We start from the raw sequence: 17,537 nt of genomic DNA on the forward strand, positions 1-17,537 counted from the left end.
TTTACCCAGTCATTCCCGCACAAAGTTACACCTACAAGTAAACAGTCTCTAGCAGGGGCCAACGCTGTTGTTCCATGGCTAGTAACTCTGCAAGTACTTGCTTCCCAGCGGGCCACCTGACATAGGTGTCCTGCTTCTTGACAACGGCCAGCCAGACCATCCTGTCAACACTCAGCACTTTCTACATACAAGAGCAAATAAACTATTCAGTGGCGCTCAAGGAGAGAAGTCACTTGGCTGATGAACGGAGCTGCCTCCCAAGCCAGGCAGACGCCGAGCACCTGACATGTGTCCCCCAGGCAGTCCTGGGCTCCTGCAGACATCTCCTTTGCTACCTCAGGAAGCAAAACCACTCTTGGTCCCCTGATCCTCACCACCAGCTCTTAAACTTGTTCTTGGCATGTTCCTTAAAAGAATATTTGTGGAGTGAACAGTGGGATAAAGTAAATAAAAATATCTAAGCAGTTTGAATGTAGTTCAAGCCCCACATATGAGTTGCAGAACCTTTACACGCCGCTTGCTTCTCCTTCATGCAGTGGCTGGTGTTAACAGAGTCTCACTACATGGGAGAACGTCCTGAGCACTATCCCAATAGCACCAGTTTGGTCAAGTATATGCTGACATTTTGCTGCAGACTGAAGTATGCATTCTACAAGAAAATTGGAAATAGTTTTAGTGCAGACATCTGAGAGGCTGAGTCCACGTAAGCTAACCTCAACTCAGAACTGCAGTGCAGGGAAACCCAACCTAACCCTGTGCAGGAAGGAGCCAGTGCTAAAGCCACTCAGGCTGTGCTCACTCAGCACTCCACTGTAGCAGCTGGGTGGCCTTTTGGCCACAGTCACGGAATTCACGCTGCACTTTCTTGCGTTTCCTAGTACTACAGGGCTAAGTTTTGCAGCACAAAAATGTTCTTTCTGTAACCTCACTGCATCAGTACCTGTAAAATCACAGTTTAAAATTTCCGAAACAGAGGTTTATTTTTCTATTTCACCAGATTTTCTTCAGCATTTCCAAAATAAAGAGCTATCCCAAACCAGAGCCAGCAAGAACTTCACAATGGCTGTTACAGTTGGCACTAGTGTTTTGGCTCATTCCTCTCTTCCCTCATAGTCATGTACAATATTTAATCAATTGAGACAAGCTCCTCTCACCTCTTGAGGAAGTTCCAGCTTAGACCTGTCATCCAGCCCATTAGAGTGCAAGCCCATGAGGTAAGGAACAGGGGCGTCTAGAAAATGGAGGAGGGATGCTGGAAGAATAGGAACATACACATGCTGCCACTGAAATGGAAACATTAGTGCTGTGATGGTCTCTGCCACAGTCATCAGTCTCTGATAATCTGAAAAACATCAAGAAAAAAAATATTTCTTTCACAAACATTTTTAAGTAAATGAATTTTAAGTTCAAGAAATGAGAACTTGCTTTAAAACAGAAACCACAAAACCGAGTACTAGCTGAGTGGCATCTTAACGAAAACCCAGACTTGTACACCTAAGCACATTTTGCTGCAACAACAAAGAGAGCTCAATGCAAAGTAGGTCATTCTACAAGTCATAGGGAAATGAGCAAATTGAGTCTTAGCATCCATTAAGTCACCCTCTGCTACCTATACCATGATTACCAGGAACACCAGTTTGAGTATGGAAGCAGTATTGTAATCGGCTAAGGAATACATCGGAAATAATTTCTCCGTTTTCTATGGAAGCCTTGGATGAAACCCAAGGCATCTGGAATCTCCAAATAAATATTTTTAAAAGAGTGATTGAGTGTCTATAAAGTATGCTGTATGGCAGCCAACCTAACAGTGCAACTGAAATAACTATGTAGAAAATAAAAGGACCAGCTTCATTTATCCTTTGCCATATATGACCCAAGTCTCAGTTCAATGTAAAAACAATTCATCTCCTAGAATTTACCAGCAGTGCTAAATGCCCCTGTGCATCACACATACCAAAGGATCTTTTTATCCAGCAGCTGGTAACTAGAGCTGTTAACATTGTTGTACACTAGGCCAACACCTCACCTTCCTCTCTTATAGTACAGAATCATCTTTAATGGTTTTTGATACCTATGCAACACCAGATGAACTTGGAGAGTGTGGGCTAATACAACTGCTGAAACAGTCAGACTGCTTTCGAGCTGCCAGGGTGGAAAGAGTGTAAAACAAGCTCACAACTAAGACAATTCCTGCCTTTAGTCAAGTTATAAATATATTAATAGTACAAACTGGAAACATAGTATGCTTTTTTTTTTTCATGACACTGCAGCAATATCCAAATCCAGCCAGTAAGGCGGTGGCAATAGGAGGAATGGGGAAAAAAACCAGCATCCTTAATATGTGTGTTGAGGTGTGGGGTACACATGTCCTAACATGTTCATAAAACTACAGACACTATCAAATTGGCAGACACTTGAATGCACAGCTTCAGGTGTTGAGGTTTCTGAAGCTGTTGTGCGCTGTAGCAGAGTGCAGATGAAACCTCAAAGAATAACACCTGTTCTAAACAAACACTCTGGAGAAAAATTAAGCTTAGCCATGTACTTTTTAAGGTTATTGCTTTAATTCTGTTCTTTAGCCATCTTCCACTCAGACTTCAGATAGCAGAAAACAAAGAGCCAAGAAATTCAGTTCCTAGCGTTAATAACTTTGTTTGAAGACAAAGCTACAGAGTTTGGGGTCTGCAAGGAGTCCCATAACCCAGGAGAAACTCCACACAGGTTTTGCAAACATCAGGCATAATTTCAAAATCTAGGCTTTTGATTTTCCTTTTCAGATCAAGCTCTGCTAGTGGAAAAGGTTACTGCACAGAGCTACTTGTCATTGCCTCACAGTAGATCTACTGTGACTGAGGGAGCCTACAAACAAAACAAGCAAGAATAGCTTAAACAATTTAAAAATTTTGACAAAAGCTTGCTGAAGAATTTAGGAAACACTCAATGAACATCAGCAGCAGCGCTCCCCCATTCTGTCAGGACATCAGTTTCTGCCTACACAATTACTTATTGGTTTGCAGCTTTAATCACAGCCTGACTGCAAAGAAGTGATGAATTAATGGTATGCTTCAGGAAGAAGAAGAATCTATTCCATACCCTATTTTCTTCAGCTTTAAAAGGAACTTTAAATGTAGCCACAGATACACAAACATTCCAGCTGGTTCCTATTCAGCTGTTTACTTGAAAGAACAAGTCTCAGAATAGAAACACTGTTTTCCTACTACACAACACCCCCTGTCTAAGCCTGCTGGCTAATTTAAATACAACTTCTCTCTCTGTCATTAAGCTAACTTTATTATTAGCCTTTCAAATTAATTACAAAGTAACATCAATAATTCAGAATTTCTGTCCACTTAGCAGCTACCTCCTGCAGCCAAGTTATCTGCAAATGCAGCTCTCTGACCCTGGAAATCCACATTGCTTAAGCCATTCCCAACTACTTGGCCTGCACAGTCGTACCCTCCAAATAACACTGACTACATTCTGCAGGCTTTGTGCATGTCAGGAGCTGTTGGCAAAAGGCAACAGCAAAGGCAAGAAGCCTGCACACATAATCCAAAATAACTGAAGTGTTTTATTAAGTTACACCTATCCTGAGAGGGTATGGATTTTTTTTGGTTTTAAGAAAGAAGAAAGCAGCACACTGCTAGTACCAAAGCATTACATAAGATTTTAGAATAATAATAATAATAATAAAATTAAAAGGGGAAGAAGTGCTTCAGTAGTGGTCTTGCTCTTGTTTTTGAAACCAGAATATGCTTATTCTGGTACAAATGACACAGAATCACTGCTAGGGGAAAAAAAAAAAATGACATACCACTAATGTGCTATTAGTTTGGAAAGTACTTAATTAATCACTGTGCAAGGAAAAGAAAATCCACTACTTTTTAACATGACCTCTTAAGAACACAGAAAAAGGCTTAATTGTTCTTCTAACCAATCACTGTAGGTAAAATATGTTATCCTTTAAAGCAGCGGGTGTCAAACTCATTTTCATGGTCCTGAAATCCTAAAAACTCCTTTATACAGTCCTAAAATTACATTTGGCCCTTTGAAGGCAACCATGAGGCTGCTGTGGCCCCCGGTGAAAATGAATTTGACACCCCTGCTTTATAGTGTATATGAGAAGTCACTTGCACTAGGATTCATTTATATCTAATATATTTAGGCATTTCTGTTGATCTGTAAAAAGCAAGTAAGCCCAAGAAGAAGAAGAATTAAGGGATCTTGGGTCTGCAGAGAGAGGAGCAGGATGGGAAGAAGGTGCCAGCTCTAAGAACCATGGTTCCATCTCTCCATTCTCACATCCTACTACAAGTCTATCAAGTGCCTACAGAAATTCTCTGACTTGGCCAAATTTAAAACCATTACATGGTCACATTCCAGAATATTTTTCCTTCTAATCTTCCTACTTGATGGATTACAATTAAACACTTTTGTATTTGTCAAGTAGTTTCCATTCCACATGCAACTCCCACACTGCTGCTTTAAGGTAGAGAGGTGCCCCTACAGTGGTGGACCACAGATGACTTTGGTATGGTCAGAAACTATATGGATAAACCAGAAAGATGGGCTGCTTGCCAGGGTTAGGCTTCTCTTTAACGTGAAGGGGAAAAAATGATGTACACAGTCCCTATGGAAAGGTAGCATGCAATGCAGTTGAGCCACAGAATAAAGCCTTGCCTGGAGAGTTTGCCTGAGGCATGCCTGTTCATAGCTGAAAGTATGGTGTAAAAGAAACATTTTTCAACAATTTTTTTCTGAGCACAGGCTTTCAGTATTTCAGATTCCTTAGAGAAAACACAGGTCACTTTAACTGGGCCTTTTACTTCAAAAAACCTGCAACTACAGTAAGAAAGAACTGCGGTTAGGAAAAGCAGTGAGTCCAAGTACTTCCTGCTCATGACCTTGTGTCCAACAGGCTGACTGAAGATGCCTGCACCAAGCGGCAAGTTTCCTAAATCACTGGAAGCACAAGGCAATGTCCTACATGAGAGATTAGAGTTGAGCAACACGGGACTAATGCTGCAAAAAAATAAAACTAATACTTTAAATCTCCAGAGTGAACAAAATTTTAAGCAAGCAAAACAAAAATGGGGAGGAGTGATTCAAAAGCAAAGCAGAAAAAAATCCTTTATTTGTACTTCAAAATGGGAGCAGACAGCAAATACCCAGAAAACAAAAACTGTTCAAGATCATAGTCTGTGGCAGTGGTGCACTACATTTCTCCTTGTATTGTTTTTAGCTCCAAGCAGATTTCACAGCTGTCTCAAACTAGTGCACACTTTTTAGAAGTGCTCTAGGTGCTCTGCAGAAGGAATACGTCTGTTTCACAGATACAAGAGCAACATAAATTGCAGGAATGCAAACCAGCTCCCGCAGAACAGCGTGGTGAGGGTAGTGCTGAGGGGCTCCAGCACCATTGTCTCTGCCAGTTCCTGGGCACTGGCTCAGCACCAGCAGCAGCTTCAGATTCTTCACTGTCTCGCAGGCACCTGCATTCCTCTAACCCTTTTCCAAATGGGAGACAACTCCCTCGAGGTCAATCAAATCGAGATATTCATACATTTGGCTTACACTGATCCAAAACATACAGGCTGTGCCAATATAGTGGGACAAAAGAAGCATTTCCAGATGCGTGAAGTCAGAAATATGTCAAAGGAATCTTAAAGCAAAACACATTCACTGCCAAGTGAAGATACTCCTATTCCAAGGATTAACTGCAACTTACGATGCTAAGTAATTTATTTCAAAATGGACTGCATCTGGCAGCAGAGCTTTGTGGCTGTTTTGTTTCAGTTAGGGGGGGTGGTAGGGTTTTTGTTTATTTGCCTGTTTTTTAAAAAAAGCCAATCTCACAAGCAAACCCTCTGATCCTGACATGTACTCTTCTAAATCTAAATCCACCCAATAAGTATCACAATCTCATCTGACCTAAGAGAACCAGAAATTACCCCAACCACCTTAACTGTCACAGGTTTGAGCACCAAGAGATTTAATAAACACAAAGGACATAAAAACAAACAAGCAAATTTATATTCTTAGGGACAACCTAGGCCTCACATTACTGCATGTGCAAGAATGTGAGCAAGCCCTTACAAAAGTTCAAGCAATATCTGATTCCACGTAGAACTGAGTGCACCATCACCTGTATCTGCATTAAACATTCCCTGTTTCACAAACAGCAAAATACAGATGTTAGTTAAGCATACAGAAGAGAGAGTAGAATGTATTAGGAGCATATTTCAGTTAAAGAAAATTTTAAAAAAATCTAAACAAACCAAAACAAAGGAAGGAAACTGGTAAGTAAAGGTATAGACAACTAGAATCTCACTCAGAAGCTTCATTTTCTTACCAATATCACCCTCTTAAGTGAAGCAAGCAATTGCCTTACTAAAACATTTTTCGAATCATTGCCACACAGAAAAACAAAACATAATATCATGGTTAGTAAAGACAAAACCAGAAATTACAGAAAGAAATTGGCTGTCTAGAACTTCAAAATACTTCACACTCCCATTTCAAGTAATATGAAAATAATGTGCATGTGTATCAAGAGCATTTCAGAAAAGGAGTCTTCGACTTGGCTATTGGCAATGCCAGCAGTAGGTAGTAAATTCTGTTATCAAGTCACTGGGAGCTTTGAAAGTGTTCTGAGTGTCAGAGATTAGATCCCTCAGAAAGTATTTAAGAGAATCCACATTTGAAAAAACCTGTGGCTACTGAGAAGGCACTGTCACAGCTGGGTGGCCAAAACTGAGGGCCAAAAGTCTGTAAACAAATAACTAAAATTATTTTTCTAGTGAAAGAAGACTTTTCAACAAGAAACTATAGGTGAGAACATGACAGAGAGAAAGGACATATCCATCAGGTGCAACACAGGCCAACTCAGCCAAAGCTTGGGGTGAGGTGGGGGAACAGTGGAGAAACTGTCACAAAGAGCCAGGCCCACAGGCCCGCACGGGTCCCTTTGAATTCTATATGTCTGGGCCTGCAAACAAGAAACTCAAGTGTTCCAAAGCTATTTTAAGCGTCTTTAATTAGCTACTGATCAGACACTTGGAAAGTGTCCAAGAAAAAAAACTTGAACCTATGAATATGACTGGGAAAGAGAATACAGAATACAGAAGGTTTGTCCAGAAGAGAGCTGCGTTCTAGCCCAGGAGAAAAGAGCACTTAAAATGTGATGGCCTGGAAACAGATCAGGGAACACTGTTCCAACAGGGCGACGCATGCGTTGCTCTTCTTGTGGTGCTTCCAAGCGCCAGGCACACGTGGTCCCACCACAGGAGGGTCTCGGGCACAACCACATCGAGCACAACTGGGCTGCGCTCTCCTGACGGTGGAAGAGCTGATGCTTGAAGCTTCCACTGGTGGGACTCGGAGATCCACATAGAAAAACTCACCCTAAATCTCAAACATATGAAGGCCTAATCCATTTCTGAAGAAACCAAACCATGAAAGTTTGTCTTCTAGGCAAGATTTTTCTATGAACAATAAGCGAAGTAATTTATTTTTTAAATCCAAGAGACTATCAAGCACAATAAGGTTTTTTTACTGTATTTGAATTACTGTACAGTCTCTCTCTGGTAGTTAACAGTGTTTATATAATACAATGCAAGAACTGTGACTATCACCCTGCTGCCATTTTAAATCATTAAATCATTTTGACTATACACAAAAAATCCACCTTTGGCTTTAGTCTACGCACACATGTCAACACACAAACATCTGTATTTCATGCTAATAAAATAATGTTCCTAATAACTGCAGATTATGTTTTATAAATAGTTACCATTTTTATACTATGTATTTCAGTGACAGCTCAATGTAAGAAAACATCAAAACCAGATTTCAGTAACACCACCAACTATCCCTGGATTTGTCTTGGGGTATTCCAGGCTTCTTTACCATTACTATAAAACAGTGTTCAAAATACAGTCTGACCACTTGAAACCACACCATTATGGATGGGTGAGCCTGGACTAACATTAGCCAGCTTGGGACAGAAAAAAAATAGTAGAAAAAATAGCTTTTGGCATAACTCCACATATTCTGTGTTAAAGCAACAGTACGCAGAGTAAGAAGCCCAGAATTCTCAAATTTCAACACAGAAAATGGATACCACTGACACATTACTTATTGATAAACAGATGCTATTTCAGTTCAGCTGCTGTCTATCCTCTCCAAAGCAAGTTTTATCTATGTGACTTCAGCAATAACTGTTTCAAGGTCTTAACAGAGATTTGGGATTTAAATTCAGTCAAAACTTTTTTTTTTTTCCCAGGTAATTTTATTTCAAAATATCAACTGAAATGTCACTTTGGGTACTCCAAAAGAAAACTGTGTTTTCATCGTTAATTCTTCAGAACCATATATAATTAATGTCTTCTTAAAACTTGTGGATAGGTCAGCAGAAATAGGAGGGAATTCAGCTGGGCAGCTGGAGCAGAACATGGGAGAAGGCATAGCACTCCAGCCAACAGCACAACGTTCCCAGACAACAATAACGAGGACAGTCAGTCCATGAATACAGCAGATCATGTGAAATTGCAAAGTTATAAGCTTAGGTGTCTAAAACCAGGAGCCAATACCATGCTCTCTCTGCAACTCCAGTTCTTTTCTCTACATTAAAACCTGCACATAGATCAGCCTAACTGCATTAGCATGCTGACATCACTTTAATGCAGCTATTCTGTTGTTTGTGTGTTTTTTAAAAATTCAAGGAACAAAAAGACCTTGTGCCGGTACAACCACAAGAAAATAAAAAAACAAGTACTCACGCTGTGAATAAAGCAGTATCTGAAATTCCAAGAGGGCACAGGTGAAGAGTTGAACCACATTTTCTACTCCAAGCAATTCAAAAACTTCTTTAACTGGAAAATCAAATAATGGTAGTTCGCTGGTGCTTGGCCTCTGGCAGATAATTGGTCCATAAACACCTGAAAACTTTAATGACCTTCCTGCTGGAGGAAGAGGAACCTCGTAGAGAATATTGTAGATGTAGCTTTCTAAAGGTAGAGGTGGTGGCTGAGGTGAAGTCACTGCTTGGTGAAGTTGCTCTAGCACTTTCTTACAAGCTTTCATGAAAGACATTGGAGTAATCAGACAAATGCACTTTGAGACATAGAGTGTGTCTCTGCTGATGTCATAGGAGTTAAAACGCTGTAGCTTTGAAACAGAAGTGCCATTGCAGTCTCCGGTGCTGCTGCAGCTACCTTTGTCATTCGTGGGGGGAGTATGAAGAATGTCATACTCAGCATTGTGCATGTGATACAACGTCTGCATTGCACTGCAGATCTGTTTGCTAGTAACCTCCTCAAAAAACGTGAGAGAAAATCCAAATGTCCGTGAGCCATCTTCACGAGTAATAATAAAAGAGTGGAACTGAGGTTCTCTGGAATCTGCTTGTGTCTTGAAAGCAAGCCCTTTAGGCATACACAGCTATAAAAAAGCAGGGAGGGGAAATAACATCAATTAAAACACACTTTTCTCTCTCTCTGCCCCCAGAAGTGTTGGTGAAAATAGGATTTAGAATTCAGAGACTGCCATTCACTTTAAATTCTATTAAGTGTTACACCTCTGTACAATACACTAATATGCTTCTAAGTTGGAAAAAACTAAAGGAACATATTAAAAAGGCTGCATGCAGGTTTTACTTGAAACTCAACCATTTTGTTACCAACCTCAATGGGTATAAAACAAAAGAATTCAAACTCGGAAAAAGGAAAGTATTTTGGTCACTAAGATCAGAAATCTGACAGAGAAAAGTACAATATTTTATCTAAACTGAGAAACCATACCTCATTCCATTAAACAGAAAAATCATGCACAAAACATTCATTAATTGCAAACTAATTTATTTCTCTATCAATTATTTAGAACATAACAAAAAAGTTGTAAAAGAACAAAAAAAACTCTCCTAGGGACTTACCACTTACATGTTTTAACTTAATTTCCTTTAAAAAAAAAATCCCAATTAAATAAAAAGGCCTTTTGGGCCTGCACAATTTAGAGAAATTCATTATTATTTCCAGTCTACAACAGACATCACACTTTCTTGCCAAGGAAAACACAAATGAATGCCTTCAATTGTTAAGGTAGTTTTTGCCTTAAAAACAAAAGCCATTAAATGATACTGACCATTCCCACTGCATCCTGGTCAAAAGGGTTCCATTCAACATTCTCAGGATAGCGAGCAAGAACTTTGGATTTAAATGTGCGTCTTAAGGGAGTCTGTTCAAAATTTTCCCCTGCAGGTGAAAGAAAAATACAGAAGTAAATGTTTCATTCTCTTTTTAAGCTCAAACAAGGACAAAAAGCAGGACAGCAGCAGGCAGACGCGAGGATAAGTGAATTAAGCACACACTCCCTTTAAGAGAAATAGAAAATGCAAGACAGTTAGTCAGCATATAATCAGACTGTAGATATTAGCAAGAATTAGCATTGTAATGTTTCTACATCATTAAGTATCTGTGCTTTTCCTTAAGCGCGACTATCTTGTGATTGTGGTCATGAGAGCAATTCTCTAAGCTGCTCTTCAGGTATTTCGGATTCTTGTTAAAGCAGAGCTAAAGCTTCAGTTTCAGTGGAATTTTGTTACTGAAGAAAAGCACAAATAGACAAGATGCAAAGATGATGTAATTTTAAGACAGCCATACAAATGGCATCACTAATTTCTTCTTCAAGACTTAGAAAAAAAAGGGTATCCACCATCTACAAGAAGTTAGCTGTGAAGAGAGAGTCTAGAAGGTTAAAAGATCAAGAACCACATGAATGCTCATGAAGACAGGCTATCAGATGAACAAAAATGTGCTTTTTTATCCCCACTTTTTCCTTTACCTTCTGTTGCACTGGAAATGAAACGGCTGGCACCATCTCGGGTTTTAGAGGCCTTTATATACTGGCATAAAGCTATATAACAAATAAAAACAACACTGCATTATAAATTTCATACTGTCGACTGTGATTATGTTGCTAACACATACCACTACAAAATACGCAAGTATTCTATATAGAATTAGCATGCATAAGAGATAGTCTACTCTCCTAATATGCTTTTTACACATATACAACTTTATACAAATTCCTCATTTCGGATACATATTTCTTGAAGGAGATGATCAGTATGTAACAGAATATAGCTCATAGCTCCTGTGTACACAACCAGAATGCTGATGCAGCAGCAGGAATTAGCCGCTTGTTACATTAAAGTTTTACACATTGAACTATAAAATACTCCCAAAGAGCACATGATGAAGCTAACCCCAATGCCAAAGACCATTTCAAGGGCTTTAGAACTACATGAGTTTAAGTGGTATGATCCAGCTTTTCACAGATGCTATCCACACAGTACATTGGCTGATATAGTCTTGTTCGTAGGCTCTCAAATTTCCTTTAGAGCAATGATTGTTCATGTTGATAGCAGAGAACTTCCTGCAGTAAATCTTCTGAATATGTGTAGTTGCTTTAAAAAACAAAACAACCACAAATGGGCACAACTGAGTATCCTAAAATAAGCTCAGCTATATTACTGGAATGCAATTAGCTAAATGAGCATGCAGCTGTTGACAGCTGCACTAACAATCAGACACAATTGCGTGAAATCATATGCTTTAAATAAATCAAACTATTTCAGCAACACCTGCAAAAGAGAAAACACACTTCAACTCCTCATTTGTTTTCTTACATGCAGCAATTACACGGCAATCCAAATCAGTTTCAGAATTGCTTGGGTTTGTTCTGTACTTTTACAGTAATACTTAAAGTCTAATTACTAAGCCAGTTTAAGATCTTTATTTTGTACATTTAACCTCCACAAAGTAGCCATACACAGGGAGTTATAGCAATGCCTATAAAGAGACTAAGAAACACATTATACCAAACAAAACTTCATTTCCATGAAACGCTTAAGAAGTCCCCTGACAGCTGAGAAGTTGTAACTATGGATTTTATTTAAACTAAGTCTTAAATATTACCTCAAACAGGGAACTAATCCTGAATCAGGACCTAGGACAGGTCTCACAATCCCTAAAATAGTCACATCTAGTTTGCTAATCCTCTGGGTTTTAGCAATGATTTTCATACAAAAGCACTCAGCTACATTATTTATTACTTTGTTCAATAATATAATTTTTCAGAGAAAAAAAATAATATTTGGGAAAATCTGAAATACATATAAAGAGAATTATAGGGAAAAAAAGAAAGAACTACAACCTTATTGGGAAAAAGCAGTGTCAGTGACATAAAACATAAACAAGGCACTTCCACAAGAGCTGAAAACAATCTTAAAAGATTAAAATAAGCATTTGAAAAAACTTCCAATCTCCCAGAAAGAGAAAGAAAAATGGACATAATGCCACATCCTCAGCTACTGACACCAACATACACTCAAGAGAGTCCTCTGTAAAAGAGGTTTTAAAAATAAGTCAGGAGATTTAACACACCTACTATTTTCTATATTTGCATCTGTGCAGATGATGTAATGTCAACTTTTAGATAATTGAGGAAAAACCTCAGACATTTACTAAGCTGGTTTGTTCCTGTTATTTTCGCTTCCACATACATATAAGGGAGAAAATACCTGAAAGCTAAATTTTCTCGTGAACTTGGACACTGCACACCACCATCACTGGGTTCACCTATGTCCAAGGTCATGTATAGTTTGGAAATATAAAGACATTTCTGAATCAAAGACCTTTTCAGTAAGATGATTTATATTGCAGAATACATTATGCTGCTCTTCCCTTCTGATTAAACAAACAAACAAACAAAACCAACACCACCACACCACAGAACAGCACATAACACACCAAATGGATGCTTATATATTTTAAGAAGCCTTGCCCCATCTCCTCCAAAAAGACAGTTGTCCAACAAACACTTAAAGTTTTTAGACCTTAAGTCAGTCTATAATTCAATGAAAGTACTGAAATTTATTTCTGAAAACCCACCAAGTCCTGATCCCAATAGAAACATAAGGCAACAATTACATGCCTTCCTGTAATTCAAACAACTCAGCTGTTGCGCAGACATTGCTCTTGCCAAAGTGCCTCCATATTATGCTTCTTTTCTAGAGCCACCCAGCTCCAATCGCATATTTCTCGTGTTGACTTGCACAAGTGTGATGCCCATTTTCTCTCTGACAGCAGCACAGTCTTCCACCTTTTGCTATCTCTTTTTTTAAGAACCTTCAGGCTTCTAATACAGCAAACCACTGGACCTCAGATTGGGCAATGCTGCTTCCAAAGATACACACAGGGCAGGGAATCTCAAGTGAGAGCTCACCAATAACATCTGGAAAATTCAACCCAGGAACAGAAAGTGATTTGTACAACTCCAGGACACTGTTCACCCTCTTTTCTTGCCATTATGACTAAAGAGCACCAGCAAGTAGGCAAAAATAACTCATGGTTTCAAGATCTGTCTCTGTGCAAATTGGACACCTGATTAATTTGGTACTTATTGAAGTGGTTCTAATAAAAACACTGAAGAGAACAGCAGGTTGAACAAATGCAGGAGACATATCCATCAGCAAAAATGGATGAAGTTTTATTGTAGAACTGAGAAAATGAAGACGTAAGAGAAGACAAACTGATAAAAATATGATGTATCACATCAGTTTCAGAGTGAGTACAGCTTCTCACAGTTAATGACTATCAAAGAACTGCTGTCATCAGATTGTGCTTTTCATAAGGCTCCTCTCCTCCAGCAGAAGTGATGGCTAGAAAGTACTTTCCTTATTGATCAATACAATAAAGAAGTCTTTTAAAATTATTTCTCTGTAAATACTTTTTTTTTCTTTTGTGCAAGTTCCATGTAAAGGTTGTTTGGTTTTTTTTAATGGAACACAGTATTTCCTGCTGAAAACTAAGGAGGCCTTTCAAACGTGTTCATTGATTCTCACATTATCACTCTTCATCATCGCATAGGAAAAGCTCTATAAAAGTGAATATACAAACCACCCCACAGACTACCAGCTTTCTATTGATTTGGGTTTAAAGCAGAAACAGTAACTAAATAGCTACAACTGTAAGATTATTTGTCAGGAACTGTCATACAACATATAAAATGAATAAACATACAAAATTCCAGCAGAAAACAAAAACAAAAAACAACAGGAATACCTCATGATGTTTCAGACCAACATGCTTCTCAATATCAAACCTTCAAAATAATAAGAATCCCACTGCAGTTTGTAATGTAAATATAATAAAAGCATAACGAAACATCATTTCACTAGGCACTGTACAAATCCAAACACCAGTTTACAATGAGACCTGGTGCTTCCACCAGCAGAGGAACGGCAGTGAAGCAGAGAATCTCAGAATTTCTTTGTCATTGGAAAACACTGCCTGTGATACCCCACCCAAAAGACAATCAATGAAATGAGTTGGATTAAAAATAGCTAATGAAGAAGGGGTTAACAAAGATTAATGTTTCACTAACCCAGTTTAACCCATGTCCACAGTTTAATTAGGAATCCTCCAAAACACAAGGAAAGCAAAGAGCAAACCACAGGCAGAGAGGTCCTAAACTGGTGCATGGGACTATAGCAGACTTTCAATAACCTACAGGGGTAACTGAGTAGCTCCTGAAGCCATCAAGACCCACAGCCTAACCCAGCTCCTCCTGCGTGAGGCAGAGCCCAGCTCACACCAGTCTCAGACTGGAGTGGGTACGCTCCATACTGACCAGATTAAATCTCACAGGAAATGCAGGTGATTCTCCAATCCCTGCCTCCCATATCTCTTCAGTAAACTGAACCAGATGGACTGTATTGCATATATAAAGAAAACAACAAACCTGCTCAAGATGACTAAAGAGTTAAAACACATTACATTTTGTTGGAACGTAATTCAAACCAGCCCCTTTTCGCAGCTGTGTTGGAGCTCACATCATTCCTCTGCCAGCTATCTAATATAATTTGCAGTATATGGAATAATAAGGCCTGACAGACTTCCAGTTCTAACTTTATTTATAACACCTTAAATGACACTGGCCTACATGTCTCTAATTTGGACTTCCTAATTACAAGTGCATTAGAATAGCTAACACATATACTCCAAGTATCTGACATTTGAACTAACAACTACACCGCGTTTTAGAGTGATACCTTACTGAGTCACCCAACACTGAACATAAGCTGTACCTCAATGTAGATTTGTAGTGCACGCTGGCAACCTCCCTGGCTCTCATTTTTGTGCTCCTCCCTGCTCTAACCTCTATTCTTGCTGCTCAACCTGTGAGCTGAAGACAGCTGTGTCTGTGTCTTGGGCTGATGAGAATTAGGATTTACAAACTCAGAGATGCTACATGGAGTTTCCAACTTGTGCAGGGCAGCATTCCTTTCGAAGTATCTGCATGAAACTATCCATACCAAGGGTTAGCACTTTTCTATAAGATTATACACAGAGAAAAAATACTAGATACTAGATATGATATCAATACAGATACTAGAATGAACTAAAGCATTCCTCAATTCCGTAACCTGCAAAACACTATCTACCAGGCTTTCCTCGGCGTTGAAGGGGAATTTAAAAAATGAATACTGAAGGTCTAACTTTAGTTCTTTCCTGATTTACCCAGAGAAAAATCTGATTCACTGTCTTCTGTATTCCTCTTCAGGAAAAGGAAAAAAAAATAGTCTTTCCAACACAGTAATAAGAAAAATGGCTACATTGGACAACTTGCAGTTTCAATTACTTATGATCTCCTCCATAATATATAAAGAATTACAAGTTTCAACTGAAAAGTGGATTTACTGTGAAAGAGATGAAAATTTGAAATCTCAACAAAAGAGGAAGATGAGACTTTTTTAAAGGACTAGAAAATCAGACTTAATACTCTACCTACACAGACACACACCTTCACTCCATTCCCTTTCCTTTTTTGACTATGGCATTTGCAAAGTTCTGTTTACAAGCTGAACCACAGGGTAGGGCAATTTATCGTTGCTATCACTATTATTAGCTGCATCTAACCATGCTAAGTAGGAACATATTTCATGTCAAACCTTCATATGTATTCATGAAATAAGCTAGACCTGAACGGAAACCTCTTGACACATACACAGTAAATTCAAGCTATGCCTGCCAATCATACATGTCCTCTCAGGCAGCTCACAGCAACAGAAGCAACACACATCCAGATGGACTGATCGCAAATTTCTAATGCAAATTCCCAATAAAACTGTAACATGATGGTAACAATTCCGTTTTCCCTGCTGAGTAGTTTGTTTCCTTGTCAGTATGCTTATAACCCTAGATTTTTTTCTCATCAATACATCAATCATTCTTCTTTGTAACCCACACCCTGCCACAAAAAGCTTCTACTCATGTAATAAAGTTCTATCTAGTACACAACAGTAGTGTGTGGCTTAAGTTGTCCTTAATTAGAAAACAATAATTTGATTTAAAAAAATGCTAGGAATACTTTGCAGACAGAACTTTTCAAAACTGAATCACAGCATTTAGTATATGCTGTCAATTCAATCTTTGGTTTTAGTTTGTATAAAGTGACTAGAGTACTGCAATTCTAAAAATCATGCAAGACTAAGAACTGTACAGGAACTTCTCCCTGCATACCAGACAGAACAGAAGTTGTTAAGCAGCTGTTCCAGCAAGCCAGAAGCAGCTATCCTAGTTACCAGAAAAAGCGTCTGATAAGAAAACTAAACAGTTGCACGACACTGATTTTGAAGAATCATTAATACTTCCATTTTTGTTTGTTCATTGAGTGCACTGATCTGCTCAAAATAATTACAGAACAAAGAGATCCAGAAAGCTCTACTGATTCTGATTAAGTTGTTTCTTGCTTTCACTCTGCCAAGTGGCTTCTTTCTTTAAATTCTCGTCGTACAGCCTGTTATTAACTCAATTCATTTGGTCTTTGTGTACATTTATTGTATACACTACATCTTCAAATAAAAAAAATATTAGATAACATGCAATCCAAACATCATATTTTACACTCTTACGGGAACCTTTTAACATACAGAGGCTGTATATGCAATTCCTGCTGCCACTAAAATTAATGTCTTAATGAAGTAAATATAAAACAGCTTCAACATGGTACATATTGCTGTAATTTAACAAATGAATTAGAACAATGAGAGTCTGTACCAGCAACAGAAACTATGAGCTATACACTCAGGGCCGCTTTCCTGTACTATGCAGCATGCTGGAGAAACTGAACTTAGGATTCAGAAGACACTATAGAACCCTATAGCCGTACCCTTTACCTCTGCACTTTCTACATCACAATTCAAAGAATCTTGCAATGGTGGGAGTCCTGGGAGCTTGAGACCGAGCTGATCGTGAGAGCCAAAGAGCAGAGGTTTTCCCAAGTGTGGGCTGCAAGTCAGAAGTCAGTCAACAAGGGGATGTGAACAATGCATGAATTATAAACACTACAGAGAGAACAGCCTAGTTCTATCCTGCTTTCAATTAAATATATAATAAAGCACAAAGCCATACTTAGGTGAAAATGGACACTGTAAGACATTGTGAAAACAACCTCTCTCGTTCTTGGATTCTGGG

General features: G+C 38.7%; 1 protein-coding gene across 6 annotated transcripts in view; it reads right to left on the reverse strand.

Moving 5' to 3' along the window:
• The window catches only part of DENND5A (DENN domain containing 5A), a 70,341-nt gene that overhangs the window by 40,190 nt on the left and 12,614 nt on the right, over positions 1–17,537 (reverse strand). For all 6 annotated transcript variants that reach the window (XM_080345814.1, XM_080345813.1, XM_080345812.1 and 3 more), the window contains exons 2-5: positions 10,840–10,911; positions 10,141–10,250; positions 8,781–9,441; positions 1,155–1,342 (exon numbers count right to left, since the gene is read on the reverse strand). In XM_080345814.1, coding sequence (XP_080201940.1) covers positions 1,155–1,342; positions 8,781–9,441; positions 10,141–10,250; positions 10,840–10,911 — 1,031 coding nt within the window. The remainder of the gene's footprint in view (positions 1–1,154; positions 1,343–8,780; positions 9,442–10,140; positions 10,251–10,839; positions 10,912–17,537) is intronic.

This window comes from Nesoenas mayeri (assembly GCF_963082525.1).
Source record: "Nesoenas mayeri genome assembly, chromosome: 5".
Taxonomy (NCBI): Eukaryota; Metazoa; Chordata; class Aves; order Columbiformes; family Columbidae; genus Nesoenas; species Nesoenas mayeri.